The sequence below is a fragment of the Bufo bufo genome, chromosome 2 (genome assembly GCF_905171765.1).
Source record: "Bufo bufo chromosome 2, aBufBuf1.1, whole genome shotgun sequence".
NCBI classification, from domain to species: Eukaryota; Metazoa; Chordata; class Amphibia; order Anura; family Bufonidae; genus Bufo; species Bufo bufo.
In genome coordinates, this window is record NC_053390.1 from 765,549,093 (window position 1) to 765,576,923 (window position 27,831).

Here is a 27,831-nt window from a genome sequence, read left to right on the forward strand (position 1 = left end):
CCAATCATGTGCCAGTAACAATTGCCCCCCATAAATGCCCCCCAATCATGTGCCTATCAGAGGAACGGGGAAGGGAGACGCCTTTCCCCTGCCCTACAGCATCCATCTGTATCGCTGTCCCGAGGACGGCAATACAGATGACTATGGAGATGAGCGCTTCCACAGTGATAAGTGTATTATGATGTCATAATTATTGATGCTGTCAATGGTATTTTATGAGGACGTTTTTAAAGAATTGTTCTGTCATGGTGCCATGTGATGTCATAAAGCATTAGGATGTCATAATTGTGTTCTTTTGATTTTATAATTAATATTGTGATGTCATAAAAATGTCATGTCATAATGCATTGTATTGTCAGAATGGTGTCATATGATATAGTAATGCAATATGGGATATCATGATTATGATGTGATAACGTATTATATCATAATGATATCATAATCATAATCATTATCATAATGAATATAAAGTGATGTCATAATGATGTATGATGTCATAATTCATTATAGTGTCATAATTATATGCTTTGCTGTCATAATTATTGCATTATGATGTCACTCTGGTGTCCTATGCTGTCATAATTAATTCATTGTGATGGTGTATTATGATCTCATAATTGTATCTTACTATAACTCATATCAGAAAATAAAATAAATGATATATTGCCGTCAAGCTATAAAAAAAAAAAAAAGACTACAGTTGTCACAGCAGAGACAAAATTGGCACCAATAAGTGTACCTGTTCATACAGACTGGCAGAATTGTCATATATATGGTGTAGTAATAAGTCTGCTATGTATAAGTAAGGCAGGTCAAAAGGACTAAATCCAACCCATTTCAGAGAAAACTAGAATTGATCTCAATTCATGCTTCATCCTACGTATCAAATAATATAAGCGTAGTGGACAGTACAAGGAAGTCTGTGTTAACTAGGTAATAATGAAAAGCTCACCTTTCCGAAATACGAAAGATGGAAGGTGATAACTAGGGATGAGCGAACTTCTATTTTCACGTTGGGCGTACAAGGTTCAGGTTATATATGAATTCCGTTATGGATTCCGCTACCATGAACCATAAAACTTATGGTCCGTGATAGCAGAATCCATAACGGAATTCTTAGATAATCCAAACCTTGTACATCGAACTTGAAAACACTAGTTCGCTCAACCCTAGTGATAACTAGTGTTGAGCAAATCGAAGCCAAATGAATTGACTTTGATCCGAATTTCATGAAAAATTTGATTTGCTGCAAAGCCAAATTTCCTCGCACTTTGTGGTAACAAATCTATTTTTCCTGAAATTATGCTAAAAAAAATACATACTCACCTCATCCATTTGCACGTGAAGAGGCCGTCGCGGCCATTTTGATTGCAGAAACTGTGCAGAATCTTACGCGGGGTGACATATGATGTCACCACGCCCAGCCAGCGTAATGACGTCTTCACGTCACTGCAGGAGATTTTGCAAGGTGCCTCTACGTGAGCAAATGGCTAAGTTGGGTATTTATTTATTTTTTAACCCTGATTAACCCCTGAAAGGCCAAAATTTTAGCCACAGATGCTGCGATCAGCGATGAAAATGGCATCTGAGGGGTTCAATGATGGGGGAGAGGGGTGTAATCTCCATTCCTCGTCATTGTGCCCGCTACATACAGATGAATGTGCTTTGTGGCTAAGTAATTAGTCGCAAATCAAATTTGGCCAAATTCCACAACTTTGCCCATCTCTAGTGATAACCATAGAAAGACCTTATAATTGGCGTTAGAGTGATTGTTTTTATGAGAAAGAACATTAAACATCCCATCACCAAACAAACTTTTGGTCACTTGTCTAATCAGTGGTAGGTTTCTTCAGGTCGATGACTCGCTGAACAAATGTTCCTACAAACATTCTTTCCCATTCATCGCGCCATGTAAAAGGTCCTTATTTTAGTCTTAGAAAGACAGAAAATAGGTTCCTAACCCTCCATATTTTATAACTTTCCTTATTTATTTACATGAGTTATCACATGAGGGGCGATCCATTCAGTATATGTTGCTGTGACATTTCTATTATCACTCTTGTTCCTGAGACCCTGAGTGAGCATCTGATTTTGCTAGCGGAAGGTGTGGCCCGCTTTACATCTTCTCTGATGTGTCCATTGCAGAAGAAATATGGTGTTACATGCAAACATTGAAATTAATGGCTGGCTATGTAATACATGGGGCTGGGTATTCCAGAGTGCTTGTTGGAGGTTCTCCACTGGTTTATAGTGGGGCTGACAATATAATGACTGTTGGTCTCTAGGAAGTTAGTTAACATGGCTGCACTTCATGTTATTACATCCAAAGTACATAAGTAGTACATTTCATAGTAGAACTTCACTTAGGCATGAAAAGCTCCTTCCTCAATGTCTAAACTTGCAAGGTTCAACACCATGAGCCAAATTCTATTTAAAAGCTCCATGGTGTATTAGGAGAGCAGCTGTTAGCAGCATTCAGGCAGCCAAAAAACACACAGAACTCAGTTGGAAACTTATTGGAAGATTATCCTGCAAACAATAACTAGCTACTAAGTTATGACATGTCTAAGGCAAATACTCAAGAAAGTCCCTGCTTCAATGAATAATGCTGTCTGCATGTCTGACATGGCCCAGTATGTGAAAGTGTAGATTCAATTTTAACCATAATTCAGTATACAGGATTTTTCACAGCAAAACTCAATTAATCTGGAAATTCAAAAAGCATTTTGTGTCATGGAGACATCTTAAAGGGGTTGTACCATCTAGGATATTAATGGCATGTCCACAGCATATACCATAAATGTCCAGTAGATGTGACTTCCACCTTTGGGATCCACTGCTACTGTATCTCCAGAATGGGAGTGGAGAGGTGGCAGTGCATGAGAATCTCTCCAATTATGTCATTAAAGGGGTTCTGCACTTTGTTTAAACTGATGATCTATCCTCTAGATAGATCATCAGCTTCTGATCGGCGGGGGTCCGACACCCGGGACCGCCGATCAGCTGTTTGAGAAGGCAGCGGTGCTGGCAGTAGCGCCGCGGCCTTCTCACTGTTTACCGCTGGCCGAGTGACGTCACGACTTGTATCAACTCACCTGAGCGGGGCTAAGCTCCATTCAAGGGAACGGGGCTTGACCGCGCCCAGGCCAGTGATACTAGTCGTGACGTCACTGGGTCTGCGGTAAACAGTGAGAAGGCCGTAGCGCTACTGCCAGCACCGCTGCCTTCTCAAACAGCTGATCGGCGGGGGTCCTGGGTGTCGGACCCCCGCCGATCAGAAGCTGATGATTTATTCAGAGGATAGATCATCAGTTTAAACAAAGTGCAGAACCCCTTTAAGACTTCCAAAAATAGCCGATTCATGCACACTCAAGACCATCTCTCCGGTTCTGGACATTCTTCAGGTGAGAGCAAGTCCCAGAGGTGGGATCCACACCTGTCAGACAATTATAGCATATCCTGTGTACAATCCATGGATAATCCAGCTAACATTTTTATGGAAGAACTAAGATAGATTGTTCACGGAGGTCTCAAAAATGGAGTGATTAGTAAGACTGAGTTTGACTTGGAATTCCCCACCAGGGCTACGTTTTGTACATTACTGAAGATACATAAAGGTTTCAATCCTCTGAGAGGTAGGCCGATTGTATCAGGTGTAGGAAGTTTAATCCAAAATATAGGAATTTACATTGATTCAGTACTCAGATCTTTTGTTTCTCCACTTCCCTCAGACACAAAAGATACCTCAGACCTGCTATCCCGCATTGAGGGTATTCAATTGAATGATCAAATGTTTCTAGCATCCATAGATGTAGAATCACCATATACATCTATACATCATAACCTGGCACTCCAAGCAGTTGCATACTTTCTATGGGCCTACGACTAAAGGCCCATAATGATTTAATCTTGCAGCTGCTATTTCCCATCTTTTCCCATTTCATCTTGCAGCTGCTATTTTTGAAAACCAATATTTCCACCAGCTCAGGGGTGTGATCATGGGAAGTCCATGCACACCGACTTATGGAAATCTATTCCTGGGCTGGTGGAAAACTTAATTTATATTCTCAGAAAGGATGAGCAGATGGTGGGATAAAATATACCTCTGGCTCAGGTACATTAATTATGTATATTCCTAGTGTGGGGCGGGCCAAGAGGAGGAGCTCCATGAGTTTTTACGGGAGATCAATGGGAATGAACTGGCTGTGAGATTTATCTCTGAGATACAGAAACAATAGCCTGATGTGATGAGAATGGCCTGATGTGCTATTACAAACGGAAATGTTCAGGAAGGGCACGGGCACAAATAGTTTGCTCAAATGGAAGCGCGCCCACCCATATAGTCTGAAAAAGGGCATCCCCAAAGGGCAATATCTGAGAATTAGGTCAAATTGCTCAGATTTTAAAACTTATAGGAACCAAGCAAAAGACCTACAGTACAGACCAAAAGTTTGGACACACCTTCTCATTCAAAGAGTTTTCTTTATTTTAATGACTATGAAGGCATCAAAACTATGAATTAACACATGTGGAATTATATACATAACAAACAAGTGTGAAACAACTGAAAATATGTCATATTCTAGGTTCTTCAAAGTAGCCACCTTTTGCTTTGATTACTGCTTTGCACACTCTTGGCATTCTCTTGATGAGCTTCAAGAGGTAGTCACCTGAAATGGTCTTCCAACAGTCTTGCAGGAGTTCCCAGAGATGCTTAGCACTTGTTGGCCCTTTTGCCTTCACTCTGTGGCCCAGCTCAGCCCAAACCATCTCGATTGGGTTCAGGTCCGGTGACTGTGAAGGCCAAGTCATCTGGCGCAGCACCCCATCACTCTCCTTCATGGTCAAATAGCCCTTACTTTCAAAGTTTTCCCAAATTTTCGGCTGACTGACTGACCTTCATTTCTTAAAGTAATGATGGCCACTCGTTTTTCTTTACTTAGCTGCTTTTTTCTTGCCATAATACAAATTCTAACAGTCCTACTGAATAGACTATCAGCTGTGTATCCACCTGACTTCTCCTCAACGCAACTGATGGTCCCAACCCCATTTATAAGGCAAAAAATCCCACTTATTAAACCTGACAGGGCACACCTGTGAAGTGAAAACCATTTCAGGTGACTACCTCTTGAAGCTCATCAAGAGAATGCCAAGAGTGTGCAAAGCAGTAATCAAAGCAAAAGGTGGCTACTTTGAAGAACCTAGAATATGACATATTTTCAGTTGTTTCACAATTTTTTGTTATGTATATAATTCATAGTGTGTTAATTAATAGTTTTGATGCCTTCAGTGTGAATCTACAATTTTCATAGTCATGAAAATAAAGAAAACTCTTTGAATGAGAAGGTGTGTCCAAACTTTTGGTCTGTACTGTATATATTCGGTTTTGGGCTAGAGTAGACACAGACAGGGTACTAAGGTACGTGTTTATTATAGCGACAGAAACCCAAAGAAGACCCCAGCAAAAAAGAGAAGATAAAGAAGGGAGACCCTGTAAGAATTATTGGCACATTTGATACTGCACATCAGAAAGTCCGACAAGTACTAGAAAAACAATGGGGTATCCTAATCTGACTCCCACCTAAGGAAAATAGTGGGTGAAAGACCCATGATCACATTCAGAAGGAGCCCTAACTTGAAAGACCTTTTAATTTGGAGTCACTTCATCCCCATACCTAATAAAGAGTCCTGGTTAGGATGACAACCTCTTGGCACCTTTAGATGCGGTATGTGTGTAGCCTGCAGCCAAGTCACCCAGTCTAAACAATTTAGTAGTAGCACCACAGAAGATGTTTTCACAAACAAAGAAGTCATCACTTGTAAATTAGAGGGAGTCATATACTTGCTATATTTGATCCAAGAAGGTGATCGATGTTATAATAATGGATACTCATTATTATTCACAATGTTTTTCAGTCTTTATTAAAAAGGATTTTTCCTAAAAATGTAAAAATGGTAATGGTGTAGTATTAGTAAATAAGAAGTTAGAGTGATTACCAACATGTGGCTGCTATGTGTAAGTTACATAGATACAACATTTTTCTCTTCTGTTTTGGCAGCCATATCTGCAAAAGTGACTACATGAAGTTGTGACATTGTTTGTCACTTATGAATTATCATCTCAGAAACAGATGGGTAACCCATTATCAATTCACTTCACAATGATCAGTATTGTGGCAGTACCTGTTGTCACTTTTAAAAAAAAAAGTTTTCCATAACTTGTTAGAAAAATAGCAGTATCTCTGTAAGCAAAGGAAATACAATTACCAAACACTTGGCCATCACCTCAAAGATTAAGTGTTCCTTTTGGGGGCAATTTTTTTAATCATTTTATCATTTTATCATTTTATCATTTTGGGATAAAAATTGTTTTCTCTTTCACTCCCAGTGGATCTGCAGACTATTGCTTTCTGCTTCACAATGAATCCATCAGAGAGCAGATCTGATGCTGGATCTGTAGCCCTTATCTCTAAACTCATGACAGCTCTTAAAGGAGTTGTCCTGCCATAAATATATTGATAGAGATAATTCAGGATCACGATGTGGCGCAAGAACACCGGCCTGGACACTCACATGAATAATAGTATAGTTCTTCTTCTTTATTGAGTTTTTTTTTTTTGTAAAAAAAACAACACTTTTTGGGGTTACTCAAGCCCCCTTCATCAGGTTAAAAAGACTCAATGCTTAGTGTTGCACATATTACACATATTTATAGTCAGAGATAACCATAAAAAACGCCAAAAAGGAGCATCTGTGGACAGCGCAGGGGGAGGAGTGCTTCCACAAGTGCTCTCTAATTTGCATATACTTTATTTTGTCACAAAACTGTAGTCAGACCCAAGGCCATTGTTTAGGCTCGTATGGAGCCATTATTCCGCCAAATTGCGGTCAAAAACAAGCATTTATATCATCATAGAACTCATAGAACTAATTTATTGGGAGCGGGTCACGTTATTGCATTAACTACAGCCACATGGTGCATTTCCATGGTGCTCAGACGCTAGGCAGAGTACTGAGTGCAGCCGACCTGTGTCTGCGGGTTCCGTGCCCCATGATCGCATTAGCAGCAATCACATGGTGCGTATCCATGGTGTTTAGACGCTGGTTACCGCACTAAGTGCCGCCAGCCTGTATGTGCCGTGTTTCCGCATCATGTGACCCGCATACCACGTGACCGCCATGTAATGCGGTCACGTGATTGCAGATGGCATGGGTTCACGGCTTGGTTGCCTAGCAATTTAGGATACAGAGAGGACTCGCTGCGAGCGAACTATAAAGGAATTGATGTTTGTGTTTTAAAGATATATTGCTTCTATTCGAATAAATGCTTCCATTCAAATAAATGCTATTACAGTCCCATATTAAAGGTCTAATGCCATTTAATTAGATGGGATGTCTGCACAGGGTGACCTTATTTGTTATTACACATGTGATGGTTAAATAATAATATAAGAAAAAGGATAAGGGTATATATAAACTTGGAAGACTCAAATATGGGCATAAACAACACAGAACTTTATCCAATCGCAGGCGCGTCTACCTCTCTTTCTTTTTTAGCCCTTCCCCCGCTGATAAACCCCACTGCAATATATCCAATCATGGAAGGCCCCAATACCATGACCATTCCAAACTACTTCCAACCACTGGGACGGAAACCGGTAAAAATAAAAAATACAGAAGAGGCTGTAGAGGTGGTCGAAACAAAAACAAAAAGAAAACAATAGAGACAAACAGGATGGATTCTCATAAACCTCATAGTTCTGGTATCTTCAACTATCGTCACACCAACGTATTAGGAACAAATTTCTCTTCTCATTCTGTCCAACATCTAAAATCAACGAGTTTGATCTTTTTTTGGATCTAAATAAATTCATAAAAAGTTAACTATAAAAAGACACTTCAAGATCATAGAACAGTCCGAGAAAGATACACATAAAACAAAGACGAAGGACAAGGATCAACACCCTATAATGGGCCTCCCTTCAGGCCTTAAGCCACCTTCTAACTTTTACCCCATACATCATAAAGGGAACTTCATCGATACATTCTATTCCATCGTATCAGATAAATCACGGAAAATAAACACTGAACCTACTACAAAACATAACCTAAAACCTTATGAAAAGTCAGCTTTAAAATATCTCCAAGAAAAAAAAAACATAGTCATCCGAAACACAGATAAGGGGGGTGGTATTGTTATGCAAAATAAAGAAGATTATGTAAAAGAGGCGTTAAGAATCTTATCAGATACTGATTATTATATTTATCTCAAAAATTACCCCTCCAAACAAGACTTAGAGGCGTTCCAGCTACTGATGAAGTCAGCGGATCAATTCATGGACAAAAAAGAAATGGAATATATAATGGTTGCAGATTCTACTCTGGCCACCTTTTACCACCATCCGAAGATCCATAAGAATCTGAAAAATCCACCAGGAAGGCCCATCATATCAGGAGTATGTTCTTTGACTCATAATCAATCACATTACATAGATTTATTTCTACAGAAACATGTAGTGAACCTGAAATCATACATCAAAGATTCTACATCCTTGAAAAAGAACTACAAAATATAAAATGGGATGACTCGTACAACTGGTTCACTCTGGATGTATCATCTCTTTACTCTAACATTACACATGAATTAGGAGTAAAATGCGTATCAGATTATTTAAGTCAAGACCAGTCCATGCCTACACAACAAAAAAAGTTTTTCATTGAGGGCATCAATTTTATTCTAACACACAATGCGTTCGACTTCCAGGATCAGGTATACAAACAGATATGGGGTACCGCGATGGGCACTCGATTTGCGCCAAGTTTTGCCAACCTGTTTATGGGTGCATTCAAGGAGACACATCTACCAAATCAACTACTGGTCTGTCAACATAATATTCTTTAAACGATACATAGACAACCTCATTTTTATCTGGAAAGGGGAAAGTACAAGTATGGAACAATTCATTGCACATTTGAACAACAATCAATGGGGAGTGTCCTTTTACAGGGACTCACCACAACATCAGAACTGAATACATAGACCTTGAGATATTTATACAGGACAAAGAAATAATGACTCAAACTTTCTTCAAAAAAGTCAATAGCAATAGCTATCTTGACTTCAAAAGCACCCACTTTAAAAAATGAAAGAATTACATTCCATTCAATTAATTCCAAAGAATCATACGAAACTGTACTCTAGAAGAAGATTTTGAACACCAGAGCGAAATCCTTTCAGCAAGATTCATGGAAAAGGGATATCCCAATCAGATTGTGAACAAGGCGAAAAAACGAGCATCAGAACAGACACAAGTGGAATGCCTACTGCAAAAATCCAAGCCAAAGGAAGAATAAACCACTTATCATATGAACTTTATTGCCAACTACAATCAAAACCACAATCGGATTAAATTTATCCTAACCAAAAATTGGTATCTCCTGAGAAAAGATCCAGTTCTGAACCAGATTATTCCAAGAGCGCCTCGCCTTACGTACAGAAGGGCCCAAACTTTGAAGAACATCCTAGCCCCCAGTAAGCTGAAGAATCCCGCCACTACAGATGAACATACCATCACCACACAAAAAGCTGGAAGCAAAAAATGCGGCCAAACTAGATGCCTATGCTGCAATACCATTTGCCAGGAAACTTCTTAAGAATAAGAGAGATGGGGAATATTTCCAAATACAGGGCGCGCTAGATTGTAATTCTACACATGTAATCTATATCCTAGAGTGCCCATGCGGGCTACAATATGTGGGACACACAATACAAAGCCTGCGGAATAGACTAAATAAACACAGGTCTAATGTAAAAAAAACAATTTCAGAAACATAGCGTATCTAGCCACTTTCCATTAAGGGATCTTTTTCCGGTTTCAAAATCACCCCAATAGAACAAATACCTATTCATCAACGCAAGAATCCACAATGCATAAAAAGGCGTGAAATGTACTGGATATATAAACTTAATACACTGAATCCATTTGTCACATCTGTGACAGGTCTCAGAAGGTCTGAAAGATTATCTACGCATTAGTGATCTGACAGCCTCTTTTGGTTTCACTTTGTCTGTGTGTTGCTGATATGTCCACACCTCCTGTTCAGGTGTGGATCATGTGACCTTTACCTCACCCTATTTAGTCTGACTTTACCCATCACTCTTTGCTTGGGATAGCTTCATTTGGTCTTGGAAGAGCTGGAGTGTGGTTCGTGTTGAAGTCCTGTTCATCCATCATCCTCTGAAGTTAAGTGTTCCGCTTGTTGTGTTTTGCATCCCCCCCCCCCCCCCCCGGTTGTTTACTAGGCCTCAGTGAGACGCTAGTTCCTTTACCAGGGAAGGAACGGGTGGTCTCTGCCCTGTCATTATCTTTAGGGCATCTGAGGGTCACCAGGATTTTCTAGGTTCCTGTGTATGGGTATCTCTACAATGGAGAGGTGCCCATAAGGATAGGAGTTAGAGCCAGGAGCAGGGTTTTATAGGTGGTGACCCTTTTCCTTCCCCAGCGGTGAGGCCTAGTGTCTTTCCCCTTCCTTCTTGTTGTCTTTTAGTGTTCTCCCCTACTACATCCGTGGCACCATTTCGCCTAAATGAGGCCTTCAAAATGAATCTCTGACAAATTCCTACTATCAATCTCTCACTAATACCTATGATTAACCACATTGTATCTTAAACACAGAACATCACCGACATGATAAAAATAAATAGCTTTTCTTCACTAGTATTCGGATTAACCCCAGTACACATGAAACACAGAGCAACACCTACATTAACAAAGGTAAAAGCCACAACATACCCCCCCCCCCCCTTTTTTATCCTGTGGTGATGATGTTGGTTAGAAATAATCTATATATTGTAGGGATTTGCACTGGTAGGCAGGGTAAGCAGTCGCAGTACAGAGGCAAGAACACAGTAGTAAAGCAAAAAGTTCAGTGTTTATTCACACCAAAGGAAAAAAGTAACACAAACACTTTGCAGAGTCCTGGTGTTAATTCACACCGCACAAAGTCCACAGAACAAAGATGTCACCTGGCAGGCTGATTTGTCAACGGCAGTCCACAGCCGTCCACAGCAGGCTTTAGGGCGCCTGATTCCCAGCAGTGTCACTCCAGCACGGTACCAAATGTTTAGGTCTCAAAACAGAGCCTGACCGAGCTCCACTGTCAGATGGAGGATACATTCCACATCCAGCTGAGCTGCTGGCTGGGTTTTTAAACCCAGCCCAAAACCTGGCCTGGAAGTGGGGAACAGCCACCCACCCTGCTCTTTGGCTGCTCCCAATAAGAACTGGCCTGGATTGGCTTTACAGCCACACTAAGTAAAACAGTGTCAGCGAGCACTAGCTGCCGCTGACACACAAAATTACCGGTTCTTATCTCACCGAGGCCAGGAACCTCGGTGACACGTACCTTCCGTCAATGACGGACCCTTGCGCCTTCCTACAATATACACTGCTCAAAAAAATAAAGGGAACACTTAAACAACACAATGTAACTCCAAGTCAATCACACTTCTGTGAAATCAAACTGTCCACTTAGGAAGCAACACTGAGTGACAATCAATTTCACATGCTGTTGTGCAAATGGGATAGACAACAGGTGGAAATTATAGGCAATTAGCAAGACACCCCCAATAAAGGAGTGGTTCTGCAGGTGGTGAACACAGACCACTTCTCAGTTCTTATGCTTCCTGGCTGATGTTTTGGTCAATTTTAAAATGCTGGCGGTGCTCTTTCACTCTAGTGGTAGCATGAGACGGAGTCTACAACCCACAGAAATGGCTCAGGTAGTGCAGCTTATCCAGGATGGCACATCAATGCGAGCTGTGGCAAGAAGGTTTGCTGTGTCTGTCCGCGTAGTGTCCAGAGCATGGAGGCGCTACCAGGAGACAGGCCAGTACATCAGGAGACCTGGAGGAGGCCGTAGGAGGGCAACAACCCAGCAGCAGGACCGCTACCTCCGCCTTTGTGCAAGGAGGAACAGGAGGAGCACTGCCAGAGCCCTGCAAAATGACCTCCAGCAGGCCACAAATGTGCATGTGTCTGCTCAAACGGTCAGAAACAGACTCCATGAGGGTGATATGAGGGCCCGACGTCCACAGGTGGGGGTTGTGCTTACAGCCCAACACCGTGCAGGACGTTTGGCATTTGCCAGAGAACACCAAGATTGGCAAATTCGCCACTGGCACCCTGTGCTCTTCACAGATGAAAGCAGGTTCACACTGGGCACATGTGACAGACGTGACAGAGTCTGGAGACGCCGTGGAGAACGTTCTGCTGCCTGCAACATCCTCCAGGATGACCGGTTTGGCATTGGGTCAGTAATGGTGTTGGGTGGCATTTCTTTGGAGGGCCGCACAGCCCTCCATGTGCTCGCCAGAGGTAGCCTGACTGCCATTAGGTACCGAGATAAGATCCTCAGACCCCTTGTGAGACCATATGCTGGTGCGGTTGACCCTGGGTTCCTCCTAATGCAAAACAATGCCAGACCTCATGTGGCTGGAGTGTGTCAGCAGTTCCTGCAAGACGAAGGCATTGATGCTATGGACTGGCCCACCCGTTCCCCAGACCTGAATCCAATTTAGCACATCTGGGACATCATGTCTCGCTCTATCCACCAACGTCACGTTGCACCACAGACTGTCCAGGAGTTGGCAGATGCTTTAGGGCTCTTTCACACCTGCGTTCTTTTCTTCCGGCATAGAGTTCCGTCGTCGGGGCTCTATGCCGGAAGAATCCTGATCAGTTTTATCCTAATGCATTCTGAATGGAGTGAAATCCGTTCAGGATGCATCAGGATGTCTTCAGTTCCGAAACGGAACGTTTTTTGGCCGGAGAAAATACCGCAGCATGCTGCGCTTTTTGCTCCGGCCAAAAATCCTGAAGACTTGCCGCAAGGCCGGATCCGGAATTAATGCCCATTGAAAGGCATTGATCCGGATCCGGCCTTAAGCTAAACGTCGTTTCGGCGCATTGCCGGACCCGACTTTTAGCTTTTTCTGAATGGTTACCATGGCTGCCGGGACGCTAAAGTCCTGGCAGCCATGGTAAAGTGTAGCGGGGAGCGGGGGAGCAGCATACTTACCGTCCGTGCGGCTCCTGGGGCGCTTCAGAGTGACATCAGGGCGCCCCAAGCGCATGGATCACGTGATCGCATGGATCACGTCATCCATGCGCATGGGGCGCTCTGACGTCATTCTGGAGCGCCCCGGGAGCCACACGGACGGTAAGTATACTGCTCCCCCGCTCCCCACTACTACTATGGCAACCAGGACTTTAATAGCGTCCTGGCTGCCATAGTAACACTGAACGCATTTTGAAGACGGCTCCGTCTTCAAATGCTTTCAGTACACTTGCGTTTTTCCGGATCCGGCGTGTAATTCCGGCAAGTGGAGTACACGCCGGATCCGGACAACGCAAGTGTGAAAGAGGCCTAAGTCCATGTCTGGGAGGAGATCCCTCAGGAGACTGTCCGCCACCTCATCAGGAGCATGCACAGGCGTTGTAGGGAGGTCATACAGGCACAGGGAGGCCACACACACTACTGAGCCTCATTTTGACTTGTTTTAAGGACATTACATCAAAGTTGGATCAGCCTGTAGTGTGTTTTTCCACTTTAATTTTGAGTGTGACTCCAAATCCAGACCTCCATGGGTTGAAAAATTTGATTTCCATTTTTTTATTTTTGTGTGATTTTGTTGTCAGCACATTCAACTATGTAAAGAACAAAGTATTTCAGAAGAATATTTAATTAACTCAGATCTAAGATGTGTTATTTTTGTGTTCCCTTTATTTTTTTGAGCAGTGTATATATATATACATACTTTTTAATATGTACCCCTATATGTTCTTATATTATTATTTAACCATTACATGTATACTAACAAAGAAGGTCACCCTGTGCAGACATCCCATCTTGAAGTGTCTTTTTATAGTTAACTTTTTTACAAATTTATTTAGATCCAAAAAAAGATCAAACTCGTTGATTTTAGATGTTGGACAGAAAGATAGGCCTTTTTTGAGAAGAGAAATTTCATTCCTAGTAAGTTGGTGGGAGGATAGGTCGAAGATACCTGAACTATGAGGTTTATGAGAATCCATCCTGTTTGTTTTCTTTTTGTTTTTGTTTTGACCACCTCTACAGCCTCTTCTGTATTTTTTCTTTTTACCGGTTTCCGTCCCAGTGGTTGGAAGTAGTTTGGAATGGTCATGGTATTGGGGCCTTCCATGATTGGATATATTGCAGTGGGGTTTATCAGCGAGGGAAGGGCTAAAAAAGAAAGAGAGGTAGACGCGCCTGTGATTGGATAAAGTTCTGTGTTGTTTATGCCCATATTTGAGTCTTCCAGGTTTATATATACCCTTATCCTTGTTCTTATATTATTATTTAACCATTACATGTATACTAACAAATAAGGTCACCCTGTGCAGACATCCCATCTAATTAAATGGCATTAGACCTTTAATGTGGGACTTTAATAGCATTTATTCTAATGGAAGCATTTATTTGAATAGAAGCAATATATCTTTAAAACACAAACATCAATTCCTTATAGTTCGCTCGCAGCGAGTCCTCTCTGTATCCTAAATTGCCAAGCATCCAAGCCATGAACCCACGCCATCTGCAATCACGTGACCGCATTACATGGCGGTCGAGTGGTATGCGGGTCACATAATGCGGCACATACAGGCCAGCCACACATAGTGCGGTAACCAGCACACCACGTGATCGCTGCTAATGTGATAACATGGCAAGGAACCCGGCAGACACAGGCCGTCTGCACTCAGTACTCTGCCTAGTGTCTGAGCACCATGGAAACGCACCATGTGGCCATAGTTAATGCGATCACGTGACCCGCTGCCAATAAATTAGTTCTGTGAGTTTTATGATGATATAAATGCTAGTTTTTCACTGCAATTTGTACGTACGAGCCTAAACAATGGCCTTGGGTCTGACTACAGTTTTGTGACAAAATAAAGTACAGTATATGCAAATCAGAGAGCACTTGTGGCAGCACCCCTCCCCCTGGGCTGTCCACAGATGCTCCTTTTTGGCGGGTTTTTATGCTTATCTCTGACTATAAATAAGTGTAATATGTGCAACACTAAGCATTGAGTCTTTTTAACCTGATGGAGGGGGCTTGAGTACCCTGAAACGCATTGTTTTATTGACAAAAAAGAAAAACTCAATAAAGAAGAAGAACTTTACTAATCCTCATGTGAGTGTCCAGGCCGGTGTTTTTGCGCCACATCATGATCCTGATATATCTCTACTACATTGCCTTTGGGGAAGACTGGGCATCTCCTCCAGAAGCTTTGGATACTACGGCAGCATAAACCGACAAGTGGACACACGAGTTCTACAAACCTACAGTAGAGTTGTGCCTATTATAGCACAACCCTTTAAGGTGAGCCTCTATTTTTTCGTTCTATCAACCAGTCTGACTAAACAGGAACATACTACCCTATGGTGCACTTTCTTTGTGCTATTCTAGCTACTATACGCCTGTACGTGTATATACAGTCAGGTCCATAAATATTGGGACATCGACACAATTCTAACATTTTTGTCTCTATACACTACCACAATGGATTTTAAATGAAACAAACAAGATGTGCTTTAACTGCAGACTGTCATCTTTAATTTGAGGGTATTTACATCCAAATCAGGTGAACGGTGTAGGAATTACAACAGTTTGCATATGTGCCTCCCACTTGTTAAGGGACCAAAAGTAATGGGACAATTGGCTTCTCGGCTGTTCCATGGCAAGGTGTGTGTTATTCCCTCATTACTGTTTGGATCATTCTTAAAAAGAAGGAACGCACCGGTGAGCTCAGCAACACCAAAAGACCCGGAAGACCACAGAAAACAACTGTGGTGGATGACTGAAAAATTCTTTCCCTGGTGAAGAAAACACCCTTTACAACAGTTGGCCAGATCAAGAACACTCTCCAGGAGGTAGGTGTGTGTGTGTCAAAGTCAATAATCAAGAGAAGACTTCACCAGAGTGAATACAGAGGGTTCACTACAAGATGTAAACCATTGGTGAGCCTCAAAAACAGGAAGGCCAGATTAGAGTTTGCCAAACGACATCTAAAAAAGCCTTCACAGTTCTGAAACAACATCCTATGGACAGATGAGACCAAGATCAACTTGTACCAGAGTGATGGGAAGAGAAGAGTATGGAGAAGGAAAGGAACTGCTCATGATCCTAAGCATACCACCTCAGCAGTGAAGCATGGTGGTGGTAGTGTCATGGCGTGGGCATGTATGGCTACCAATGGAACTGGGTCTCGTATTTATTGATGATGTGACTGCTGACAAAAGTATCAGGATGAATTCTGAAGTGTTTCGGGCAATATTATCTGCTCATATTCAGCCAAATGCTTTAGAACTCATTGGACGGCGCTTCACAGTGCAGATGGACAATGACCCAAAGCATACTGCAAAAGAAACCAAAGAGTTTTTTAAGGGAAAGAAGTGGAATGTTATGCAATGGCCAAGTCAATCACCTGACCTGAATCCGATTGAGCATGCATTTCACTTGCTGAAGACAAAACTGAAGGGAAAATGCCCCAAGAACAAGCAGGAACTGAAGACAGTTGCAGTAGAGGCCTGGCAGAGCATCACCAGGGATGAAACCCAGCGTCTGGTGATGTCTATGCGTTCCAGACTTTAGGCTGTAATTGACTGCAAAAGATTTGCAACCAAGTATTAAAAAGTGAAAGTTTGATTTATGATTATTATTATGTCCCATTACTTTTGGTTCCTTAACAAGTGGGAGGCACATATGCAAACTGTTGTAATTCCTACACCGTTCGCCTGATTTGGATGTAAATACCCTCAAATTAAAGCTGACAGTCTGCAGTTAAAGCACATATTGTTCGTTTCATTTCAAATCCATTGTGGTGGTGTATAGAGCCAAAAATGTTAGAATTGTGTTGATGTCCCAATATTTATGGACCTGACTGTATATATTGATGACCTATCTTCAGGATAGGTAATCAATATCTGATCGGTGGGGGTCCTACACCCGGCACCCCTGCTGATCAGCTGTTTGAAAAATAAAATGGCGTTCCATGTGAGCGCTGCTTCCTGTTCATTACAGTGGAAGATTCGGCGGTGCAGTGTAATGACAAGTGAATGGAGCGAGTACGTGTAATTATGCTACGCTGCCGCTCCACAGGAGATAATACATAGTGTAATGAAGATGAATCAGCTTTTGCAAGGAGCGCCGCCCCTTTTTCAAAAAGCTGATCTGTGAGGTAGCCTGATGTCAGACCCCTGCCAATCAGATATTGATGACCTACCCTGACGATAGGTCATCAATAGATATGGTAGGGCAACACCTTTAATCACTCATCATAACCAAACTTATCAAACGGCAAAGAATTTAGCTATAATGAGTGTTTATGACCTGTTAGGATACTACAGATAAAGGATAGAGATTGAGCCATCAGAGCAGCTCTCTGACGGATTGACAGTAACGAAGAAAGCAACAGTCTGCAGATACACTGAAAGTGAAAGCTGGAAAAAAACGTTGAATATTTTTTTTAAAAGCCATTTTAAGGAATGATTTTTACCCAAAATTAATAGAATGCAAAAATAAAAAAATATTGACCCCAAAGATGTCTTTAGCTTTAGTTTTGTTTTCTGTACTCTATATGGCAATTTTTATACTTTAGATAGATGCCCACATTTAATATGAAAAATTAACTGATCAGTTATTTGAAATGGGGCAGTTTTGCACTAATGCAGGACTAATGCATGCCCCCATTGTTTCATTTACAGGTTGTATATATAGTATACACTGTAAGCATGGTGAAATCTGCTGGGCAGCTATTAGCTGGAATGATTCACATGATTAAACAGACTACAAATAAAAGACCAGACAAGTCGTCTCCTGTGAAATAAATACATGTTCTAACTTTATACCCAGAATGTACACACAAACGTTATGTGCCAGGGATTTCAGTATATTTAGAAGACAGAATGTAATGTCAGCACAGTGCATGTATGGGAATTACACCAATTGCAATTAAAGCTTTCCACAAATTAGTGCAGCCACAGAGAATTTCAATAGCACTATTTGGCAACTTGGCCACTATTAATTTTTGTAAAATGTCTATAGCTGGCATAAAGGGGTGTAACAGCCATTAAAAAGGGCTTGTCTCATGGCAAAAACACTGTTCATATGCGGTATTATTACATATGGACACAACATGGGGGTCCGCCATCTTATGGCCTCCATATAGACAACCCCTTTAACAGTTATCATCTGTCCATGGGATTGGTACTGCCCACAGAGTTGTCTAGAACAGCAGGGCACATGCTTGGCCACCACACCTTAGAACACCTCCTCCCTAAAAATGTGTTGGATAGAAGTGATTGAGGACTGGAGTATAATTGTCACGGTCTCTAACGTGACAGGTGTCAGAAGATCTAAGAGACTGGCTGCACGTGATTTGATCTGACAGCCTCTTTTGGTTTCACTTGTTTTCAGTGTTGTTGCTGGTAATGACCACACCTCTTGTCTCAGGTGTAGCTTAGTGGTCATTACAACTCCTCTAATTAGTCTGGCTTCACCCATCATGCTATGCGGTTGATAGCTTCAGTTTGGTATTGGAAGTGCTGGTGTGTTGTCCTCTTCTGAGTTCCTGCTCGTCCATTTACTGCAGAAGTTAAGTGTTACTTCCCTTTCATATTTTGTTGTTTCCCCTCTGTCTTTTGTTACTAGCCCTCAGGGAGACGCTGGTTCTTTCATATTGGAAGGAACAGGCCTCTCAAGCCCAGACACTACTCCAGGGCAATTGAGGGTTTCCAGGGTCTTAGGTTCCAGTGTATGAACATTCCTACCCTCAAGGTCCGTTCATACGGATAGGAGTCAGGGCTAGGATGAGGGTTTCCATAGGTGTTGTCCGTTTCCCTTTCCCTACCTTTGAGGCCTAGTTCCTTTTTCCTTCCCTCCTGTTGTCAGTGTGGTGTTCTCTCCCACATCACTACGTGACAATAATGGCTTTGGATAGGGGGAATGCTCTTTAAAGAGATCTTAGCTGCTGACTTTGTAAACACAGGGATCCTCTAATACAGTGTTTCTCAACACCAGTCCTCAGGACCCACCTACCAGTCATGTGTTCAGGATTTCCTTAGTATTGAGCAGTTGATATAATTAGTGTCCATGCATCAGGACTTACCACAGGTATTCATTCTGCGGGATACTCTCAAATCATGACAGGTAGGTGGGTCCTGAGGACTGGAATTGAGAAACACTGCTCTAATACAATGAATGTAATGTAGTGATCCTTTAAAGGGGTTCTCCTGGTTCAGAGCTGAAACCAGACATATCACCATTTTCCCCCCGGCAGCCCCCCTGACTTGAGCATCGGAGCAGTTCATGCTCCGATGCTCCCCTTTGCCCTGCGCTGAATCACACAGGGCAAAGGCATTTTCTGGAGTTCATCAGAGCCCATCAGAGCCGGTGACGTCACCGAACACACTGCTGGCCGGAAGCCTCCGCCCGGCAGTGTGTTATTGTAAAAAAAAGAGCCCTTGCCCTGCGCTATCCAGCGCAGGGCAAGGGAGAGTATTGGAGCATGAAATGCTCCGATGCTTTTGTCAGGGGGGCTGCCTGGGTGAAATTATGGGTATGTCCGGGTTCAGCTCTAAACCCGGACAACCCCTTTAAGGCACTGCTGTAGTATGGCAGTGATTGAAAAGTCCTTGGTAGGTCTCTGTTCACACATTGTTTAGGGCGTACTCTTTGTATGTAAAAAAAAAAAAACAATCAACCTGGCAAAAATGTGCAAAAAAAGACTCAAAGTATGTCACTCCTCTGGTTCTATGCTCAGACTTTGCACATGAGTGATTGCAATCCAGTTACAAAATTATTTTAGTGAAGGTGCAAGAACAGATAGAGTTGGGGCAGAATAGACAAAAAATAAAGTATGGCCACTGGCCAGGAATAATTTTTGCATATTTGGTAGACAATATTAAATGCCCGGACAACCCCTTTAACAGAATTAGAGGTTTGTATGTTATTAGGATGAGCCCAGTAGCATATTTATTTACATTGGGAGGGGAAGGACTTAAAGGATATGCATACATGTATGATCTTTATTTTATTGCACTAATACAGCTAAAGCAAAAAATCCAGTTCAATCCAGTATGTATACAGTTCCTATGCAGACCCATGTCTCTCTATTGTTGCATTCTGCAAGCAAACCCATTGCACAGTGAGTACTGTCCAGTACGATGTTGTGATCTTCTTGACACAAACGTATTAAAAGGCTGACAACATCTTTGACATATCATATGTCTGAGTCCATAAACATGGCTCGTACTGAATACATTCCGAGATGAATGCTAAAAGGAGATTACATGAAATGTGATGTAACTGGAGATGTTCTGCTTAATACAAAACCAGCATTCGACAGTCAGTGCTAAGGCACCGAGACAGAAGCTACTTAGTCTGGCTATTTATTTCATGGATGTGTTTTTTACAAGGCAAACAATATACAAGACATTCAAATAGCCACATGGACCTAGGGTCCTTTTACAGGAACAGAATGGCTGCACTGATATAAAAATAGTTGGCTGCTGCAAAAACAAATACTTCTCAGAATATATGTGATTAAAAAATGTTAAATGGTAACTGTCACCAATCTTCAAGCCGCATGTTATAGAGCAGAAGGATCTGAGCAGATTGATATATAGTTTTATGGGAAATATTTTGGTAACTTGAAAGAAAAGGAGTGGATCCAGCAAATAAAATCATATCTTCTTTATTGACATCATGGTGTGCGTCTTTTAATGTGAACAGTAATCAATAAAGAAGATATGATTTTACTCGCTGGATCCACCTCCACACATATTTGTTCCAGATTTCTCCAGAGTATGAACACACCTTAGCTGGACATCCACCACATGTGAAATATTTTAGTAAACTTTGTAATGTATTCATTAAATGGACAGTGGATGTGGACCCACTGTGCTAACCAACCGGTTTGACTTTAGGCTTTTTCTGAGGACGTTATCCTGGCTGTCCCCTGATATTTACCCTTTAATCCCTATACAGGGATCTGACCTTCACTGCAGGGGAGCCACCAAACTGCTACCTCTTGAAATAGTCACGGTGTGTTTGGCTGCTGACCCATGGGGTTCAGAGATGCCTATACGGGGCACTGAGAAGAAGGCAGCCAGTAACAGGCTGATCTCAGGGCTGGTAGAGTTCATGCAAATCCGTGAAACAGTCCAAAGGTCTGGCAGCACAGGATGAGTTCAGTGAACAGGCACATGTTATGTGACAGGGGGTCCTAATCCAGGAAACAGGAAAAAGTCGGTACACAGACAATAGATTATAGCTCTTTACAAGCTTTAGCAAGCTGTAGAGACCTATCAAGATCTGTAGAGACCAATTGCTCAGGCTAGGAATTGAGGTCAGTAGCACAGCTTTATAGGAGAGTTATTTAAACATTAGTCAAGCAGCTGAACACAGGATCAGAAATGGAATTAACCCCAGCAGTGCTGCAGGGAAAGCCTTTGTAATACACACACAGGGAAAGGCTGTGCAGCCAAGCTGCAGCCTGCAATGTGGGACACAGGAGTCTGGCTTCTGGGCAGAAGCTAGAAGAGTGATGCGGCACCCGTGCCCACCTTGGATAGTGAGATGGTGGTGGGCATGGAGTGCCACCATAACAATTAGGAGTCATCTGGGTGGTAGTACTGAATGATTGACAGCCTTTCCTGTATGCTAAGTCATGCAGCATTAGCTGTCAGTCACTGAATGGCACCGCCGACATTTTTCCTCAGCATAAAAAGATCAGAGGTTTAAATAAATGAATTACAGGTTTTTCAGAATTTTTTCCCACAAAACTATATATCAATCTGCTCAGCTCATCTTTCTCTGTAACAGATTGTACTACGTTTTAATAGTAAAAGCTTCCCTTTAAACAAAACCTTTTTACTGAGCTCGCCTATTGTGCAAATAGGCCAGTCTCCTCTGGAGTTAGCACATGCACAGTTTCATACTTGTGATGTCCCATTTATGTACTTTATGGTGGAAGCTTAGCTTAGACTGAAATTTCTTGTAAGTTATCATGAGATTTTGTGGTTGAATCTAAAGAAGCAAAGTTAAATTTGAATAATTATGCCATAGTTTATAATGCAATAATGCTATGATTCGAACTATAGTATAATTGATCAAATTTAAAGGGGTACATTGGGCAAAAAAAAAAAAAACATTTTCAGCTAACCTGTACTGAGAAGACAATTTGATCAGCACTTACTCCTCCATCACTCAGCCGATTCTGAAATCCCTCTGGGATCGCTTGACCACCCGACTGGCTGCGGCTCTTCCTTTGTTACCAGATGTACTCTGCTCTGCCGACGAACAGGAAGAAAGAAGAGCACATCCGGTTACTGCATCAGAAGAATAGCCCGCAGCCAGTCTGGTGGTCACGTGATCCTAGCCAGGTAAATATCATTTTGTTTGTCTAGGTCATATAAAAAATGCTCCTGTTTCTAGATATTGCTGTTACATTCTGCAGCGTCTAAGAGAGACAGAGAGACACACAGAGATGCTGCCGTTATCTCTAGTAATGTCCTCTATGCTGCTCCTTCTGATAGTAATAGAGATAGGGGAGCAAGATCTCCTTTTGTCTGTGTGTTGTGTATTGGAGATATCATAGCAGCTTTTCTCCTGCTCTCCCCCTCCTCTCTCATCCTTCCATAGACCTCTGTGGGCAGCAACTGTAAACTGATCACTTAGTGTAAATTTTGTGTGAGTGATCAGTTCAGGAGGCAAAGGTGGGAGATGGAGTAGGGTCAGATAAGTGATAAAAGAGTATTTTTCTGTAACAAGATATGTGACTAAGTTTCGTATCTTCACTTGTCTTGATTTATGAAAAGTTGTTTATAATTTGAGGTACTCTTTAATTAGGGACAACTCCTTTTATAGGAATTGGGAAAACACATAGGATATATTGTTCATAAATGCATATGGAAGTTTTGGTCTAGCCAGTAAGGCAGCAATTACAACTAAGTCTAAGTGGTGAGAAGGAAGGGGAGGCCTAGGTCACCATACCACATAAGAAAAGTCACTCGAGAAAGAGAAGAGTAGGATACAGAATTATGTATTGAAGCCTATTAATGTTATTGAATTAATTTATTGTCTTGTATTCTTATTGTAGGTAATTTATTCTTTGAATCTCAAGATTGATGAATATGAAGTGAATATACTCACTCTAAAAGAAGCCCAACAAAATGAAATTGACCTAATTTCGCATGACACAAAAAAAAAAGTTCTCCAATACGAGAACATGTTAGAGGAGGAGAAGAACCTAAGACTGCAGATACAGAATCTTGAGGAGGCTCTGGAGAAAAATAATGTGATAAAAGAACAAAGTTTAGCCGATTTTGCCACTTACAAAAAACAGTCAGAAGAAAGGGAACTGAAGACCCAGTGTGAGCAAGCTGAAAGGATAGCTTCCATGTCGAAAGAAATGCTCTCTATGAAGACTGATTATGAAAACAGTCTGCAGCAACTCACAGAGGAGGCCGATGCTCTAAGAAAAGAACGCTCCTCGAGTGACCAGGAGAAGTCTGTTGAAAAACTAAATGAGAAACTTAAAAAAGAAATCCAGGTGTTAAGCAAAGAAGTAGAAAATCTGAAAACACAGAACGGAAAATTAACAGAGGAATACACACTTAAGACAAGCAAACTTCACAGCGGCTATGTCAAAGAGAAGGAAAACTTAAGAAAAGCTCTGCAGCAGTCCGTCACAGAAATGATAAAACAGCTTCAAAATAAGGAGCAGGAGCAGAGGAAGGGCAGCCAGGCTAAGGAGGCCGCTACACTACAAGAACTCCAACTGCTGAAAGATGATCTGGAGGCAAAGGAGCTGGAAATACTGGAAGTCAAACAACATTCTCATAAAATGAAGGACATGGTACAGGTAAACAGTGGGGTGATCAGTGAAACTGTCCAACCGTCCCTCCCTGCTGACTATATTCCCTGCCACCGTCAGGTAATCCTTTAGATATGGACATCAATTAGAAGTCTGTAATGGGTCAAACCAGTGAGCACATTATAAAGTACATCCACAGTGTCAGAAAAAAGGCTTGAGGATAACTTGAGGATAGGGAGTTATTGTATATTTCACCATTCCCCTTTTCAATTGTATGTGTTTTTGCATAGCCTGACAATGTTTAGGTAGTGTCGACAGTGTCATGTTGTGTAAAGACTTCAACTATTGACAAGGGAAATGGTATACCCAATTGTCTAGTCATACATTTCCAGAAGGGATACGAGAAGAATAAGACAATGCAGAGTTCTAAGAAAAGATGCTCCAGAATTATTTCAAGTCACAGAAGCTAACACAAAAACACAGGGGCTAATACACAAAATACAGTACTTTGGCATGAGAATTCAACATATAAAAGAACATTGAGGCCTCCTTCAAGCAGGATTATTTTTGTTCATTACAATACACAAAAAATCTGATAAATTTGCATAAAAATATATAAAAAATGCGGTTGCATATTTTAATGTGGTTGTGGCTCCCATTTAGGTTTATGGGAGCAAAATATTAGAAAATTCTTACTGACAAAACCATGCTGCCATAAACCTTACCAAAGGTATTTGTGGTAGTTTGCGCCATTGTGTAGAAATGTCGCAAATCATGGAGCATGCCAAATTTGCACTATAATTTGTTACTTTTCTCTCCAGTCGCCAGTTTTAAAAAGTGCTAAGAAAAGTGAGTAGGGTTAATTGGAAGGGGGCATGTCCAACACATTTCAGACAGAATTATTGTTCCTAAAGACAGAACGCAATACAGAAATGAAATGAACGCCATTCATAGCTGGCGTACAGTTCATGTTCCATCTTCAGAACAACTTAAATGGACCAATTTTGTAAAGAGGCGTGGATCTTTTATGAAATTTGGTCCTTTTTTAATCTAATGAGATTCTGTTTTAGGCCCCATACACATAACCGTAATTTTGGTCCACATCACATTTTTTGGAGATCTGATGAGGACCCATCCACCTCAATGTGGCCTAAAAAAATGTGGACAACATACCATGTGCTGTCCACGTACATATGTCCATTTCACAGTCCCACAAAGATAGAACATGTCCCATTCTTGTTCATTTGGCAGGCAAAAATAAAAATTTTTAACAAAGTGCAGAATGGGAACATGTGGAATGCACATGTCACGGGGCGCCAAAGGCGCACTCGGTCTCCCATCAGCCGCAGACCTGCTGCTTAGCTTCGGGAGCGAGGACCTGTGTTTGGCCTCGTTCCCAGGGCGGCTTTGCTAGCTGGGAGGCTCCCTGCTCCTAGGTCTGCCTTAAGCGCCGAGCTGATCACTCGGTGCTCGACTTGTCTGTCTGTCGGTCATGGGACGCTGGCCACGTCAGATGACCCTCAGACCCCACTATAAATACAGGCAGCCTGCTGGCCACAGGTTGCCTGTTAATTCTAGGTTCCTGGCTATTTGTTGGACTACTGAATACTCACCTGATCCTGTTCCCTGACGATCCTTTGCCTGCTCCTCCTGTACTGCGCATCCCTCCTGGTATTGTGACCTCGGCTCCCACCTGACTACTCTTTGCGGACTCCTCTGGTACTTCTCTACTCTCCTGGTATTTGACCCCGGCTTCTCCTGACCATTCTTTGCTTAACCCTTTGTACTGCGTAGCTCTCTTGGTTTTGACCCGGTCTGTTCACGTTCCATATTTTGTCTTGTCTGTCTTCCCTGCACATATCCTAAGTAAGGGACTGTCGTCCAGTTGTCCCCTGTCAACAGGACTCGTGAGGCAAGTAGGCAGGGCCAGGGGTGAGGGTGGAGCGCAGTGGTCACTATCCTTCCCCCTGTGTGTGTGTGGAGGTGACCGTTACAGCACATAGCCGGCATGCATGTTTTGCAGATCCGCAATTTGCGGACCACAAAACTGACACGGTCGCGTGCATGGGGCCTTAGACTAGCTTCTAAAATGTCCATCTTAATAAATGTGTCCAGATTTTGACTCTGTCCATTTAGTTTTGGCTTCATGTCTCCCAATGTAATTAACATTATTTTGCATGGTCAACTGTATAGAAAAGTACAGACTATGCTTTCCTTTGCAGTAAAAGGAAAACTGTGTTCCTGCCCAGTGTCTATGGACCCAGTAGCTACAGTTGAAACCTGAAGTTTACATACACTATATAAAAAGACACATATGCATGTTTTTTTTCAATATTTGACATGGAATCAGAATAAACCTTTCCTGGTTGTTTTGGTCAATTAGGATTACCATAATTATTATTATTTGCCAAATGCCAGAATAATGAGAGAGAGAATGAATTTTATCACTTTCTGCAATGTCAAAAGTTTACTTACACTAAGATGACTATGCCTTTAAACAATTCTGGACTGCCCATATGATGGTGTCATGTGTTTGGAAGCTTCTGTTTCAGGTTTTTTGGCAACATCTGAGAGATACACCCGTGGATGTATGTAAATGCACACTTGAAACACATTGCTTCTTTGTGTAGTATCATAGGAAAGTGTAAAGAAATCAGCCAAGATATCAGGAAGAGAATTGTGGACTTGCACAAGTCTGGCTCAACCTTGGGTGCAATTTCAAGAAACCTGAAGTTCATCTGTACAAACAATTATATGTACAAACAAGATGGGAATGTCCAGCCATCATAACGCTCAGGAAGGAGATTGGTTCTGTGTCCCAGAGATGAACGTGCTTTGGTCCGACATGTGCGTATCAACCCAAGAACAAAAGGAAAAGACCTTGTGAAGATGATAGCGGAAGCTGGTAAGATTGTGTCAATATCCACAGTGAAACGAGTACTGTATCAACAAGGGCTGAAAGGCCACTCTGCCAAGAAGAAGCCATTACTCCAAAAGAAACATAAAAAAAACAGATTAATGTTTGCAAATGCACACAGGAACAAAGACCTACCGTATTTTTGCCCTATAAGATGCACTTTTCCCCCCCTCCCAAAAGTGGGGGGAAAATGGCAGTGCGTCTTATGGGGGGAATGCTGCCATTTTTACTTTGCACTGATACATCACCGGCCGCGATGCTGCACAGCGCGGCCTGCGATGTATCAGCGGGGAGGGGAGAGGGGCTGGAGGCCAGCAAATTGTGTTGGAATCGCAGCGGGGCCCGGTGCAGTCACTGTTCTCTATTACACCGGGCCCCGCTCACAGCAGTATTAAGTGAAGTCATGGGTAAAGCTTTGTTAAGGTATAGCAATCCTCTGCAGCAGTAGTGCGCGTAGTACTCACTACGAAACTCCCATAGCAGGCAGGCTGGCCGGTCACTCACTTCCTCACGCACATGCTCCTCCCACTTTATGAATGAAGCAGGCGGAGCAGGGCGTGATGGAGTGAGTGACGTTACTCTGCCGGCCGCCCTGCCTGCTACGTGAGTTTCATAGTGAGTACTACGTGCGCTACTGCTGCAGAGGATTGCTATACCTTAACAAAGCTATACCCATGACTTCCCTTAATAAATTCTGCTGTGAGCGGGGCAGAACAGTGACTGCAACAGGCCTCGCCGCGATTCCAACACAGGTTGCCGGCCTCCACCCCCTGTATTTGGGGGTCACTATTTACACAAGGACAGTGTTATGGGGGGGATCTGTGGATGACACATATATAGCATAAGGTGCTATATATGTGTCATCCACCTATCCCCCCATAGCAGTGTCATCCACAGATCCCCCATAGCAGTGTCATCCACAGATCCCCCCATAACAGTGTTATCCACAGATCCCCCCATAACAGTGTTATCCACAGATCCCCCCATAACAGTGCGTCATCCACAGATCCCCTC

The 27,831-nt window shown here is 42.2% G+C and overlaps 1 protein-coding gene across 2 annotated transcripts in view; it reads left to right on the forward strand.

Moving 5' to 3' along the window:
- Positions 1 to 27,831, forward strand: part of FAM184B (family with sequence similarity 184 member B) — a 149,928-nt gene that overhangs the window by 25,679 nt on the left and 96,418 nt on the right. For both annotated transcript variants that reach the window (XM_040419043.1, XM_040419044.1), the window contains exon 2: positions 23,184 to 23,948. In XM_040419043.1, coding sequence (XP_040274977.1) covers positions 23,184 to 23,948 — 765 coding nt within the window. The remainder of the gene's footprint in view (positions 1 to 23,183; positions 23,949 to 27,831) is intronic.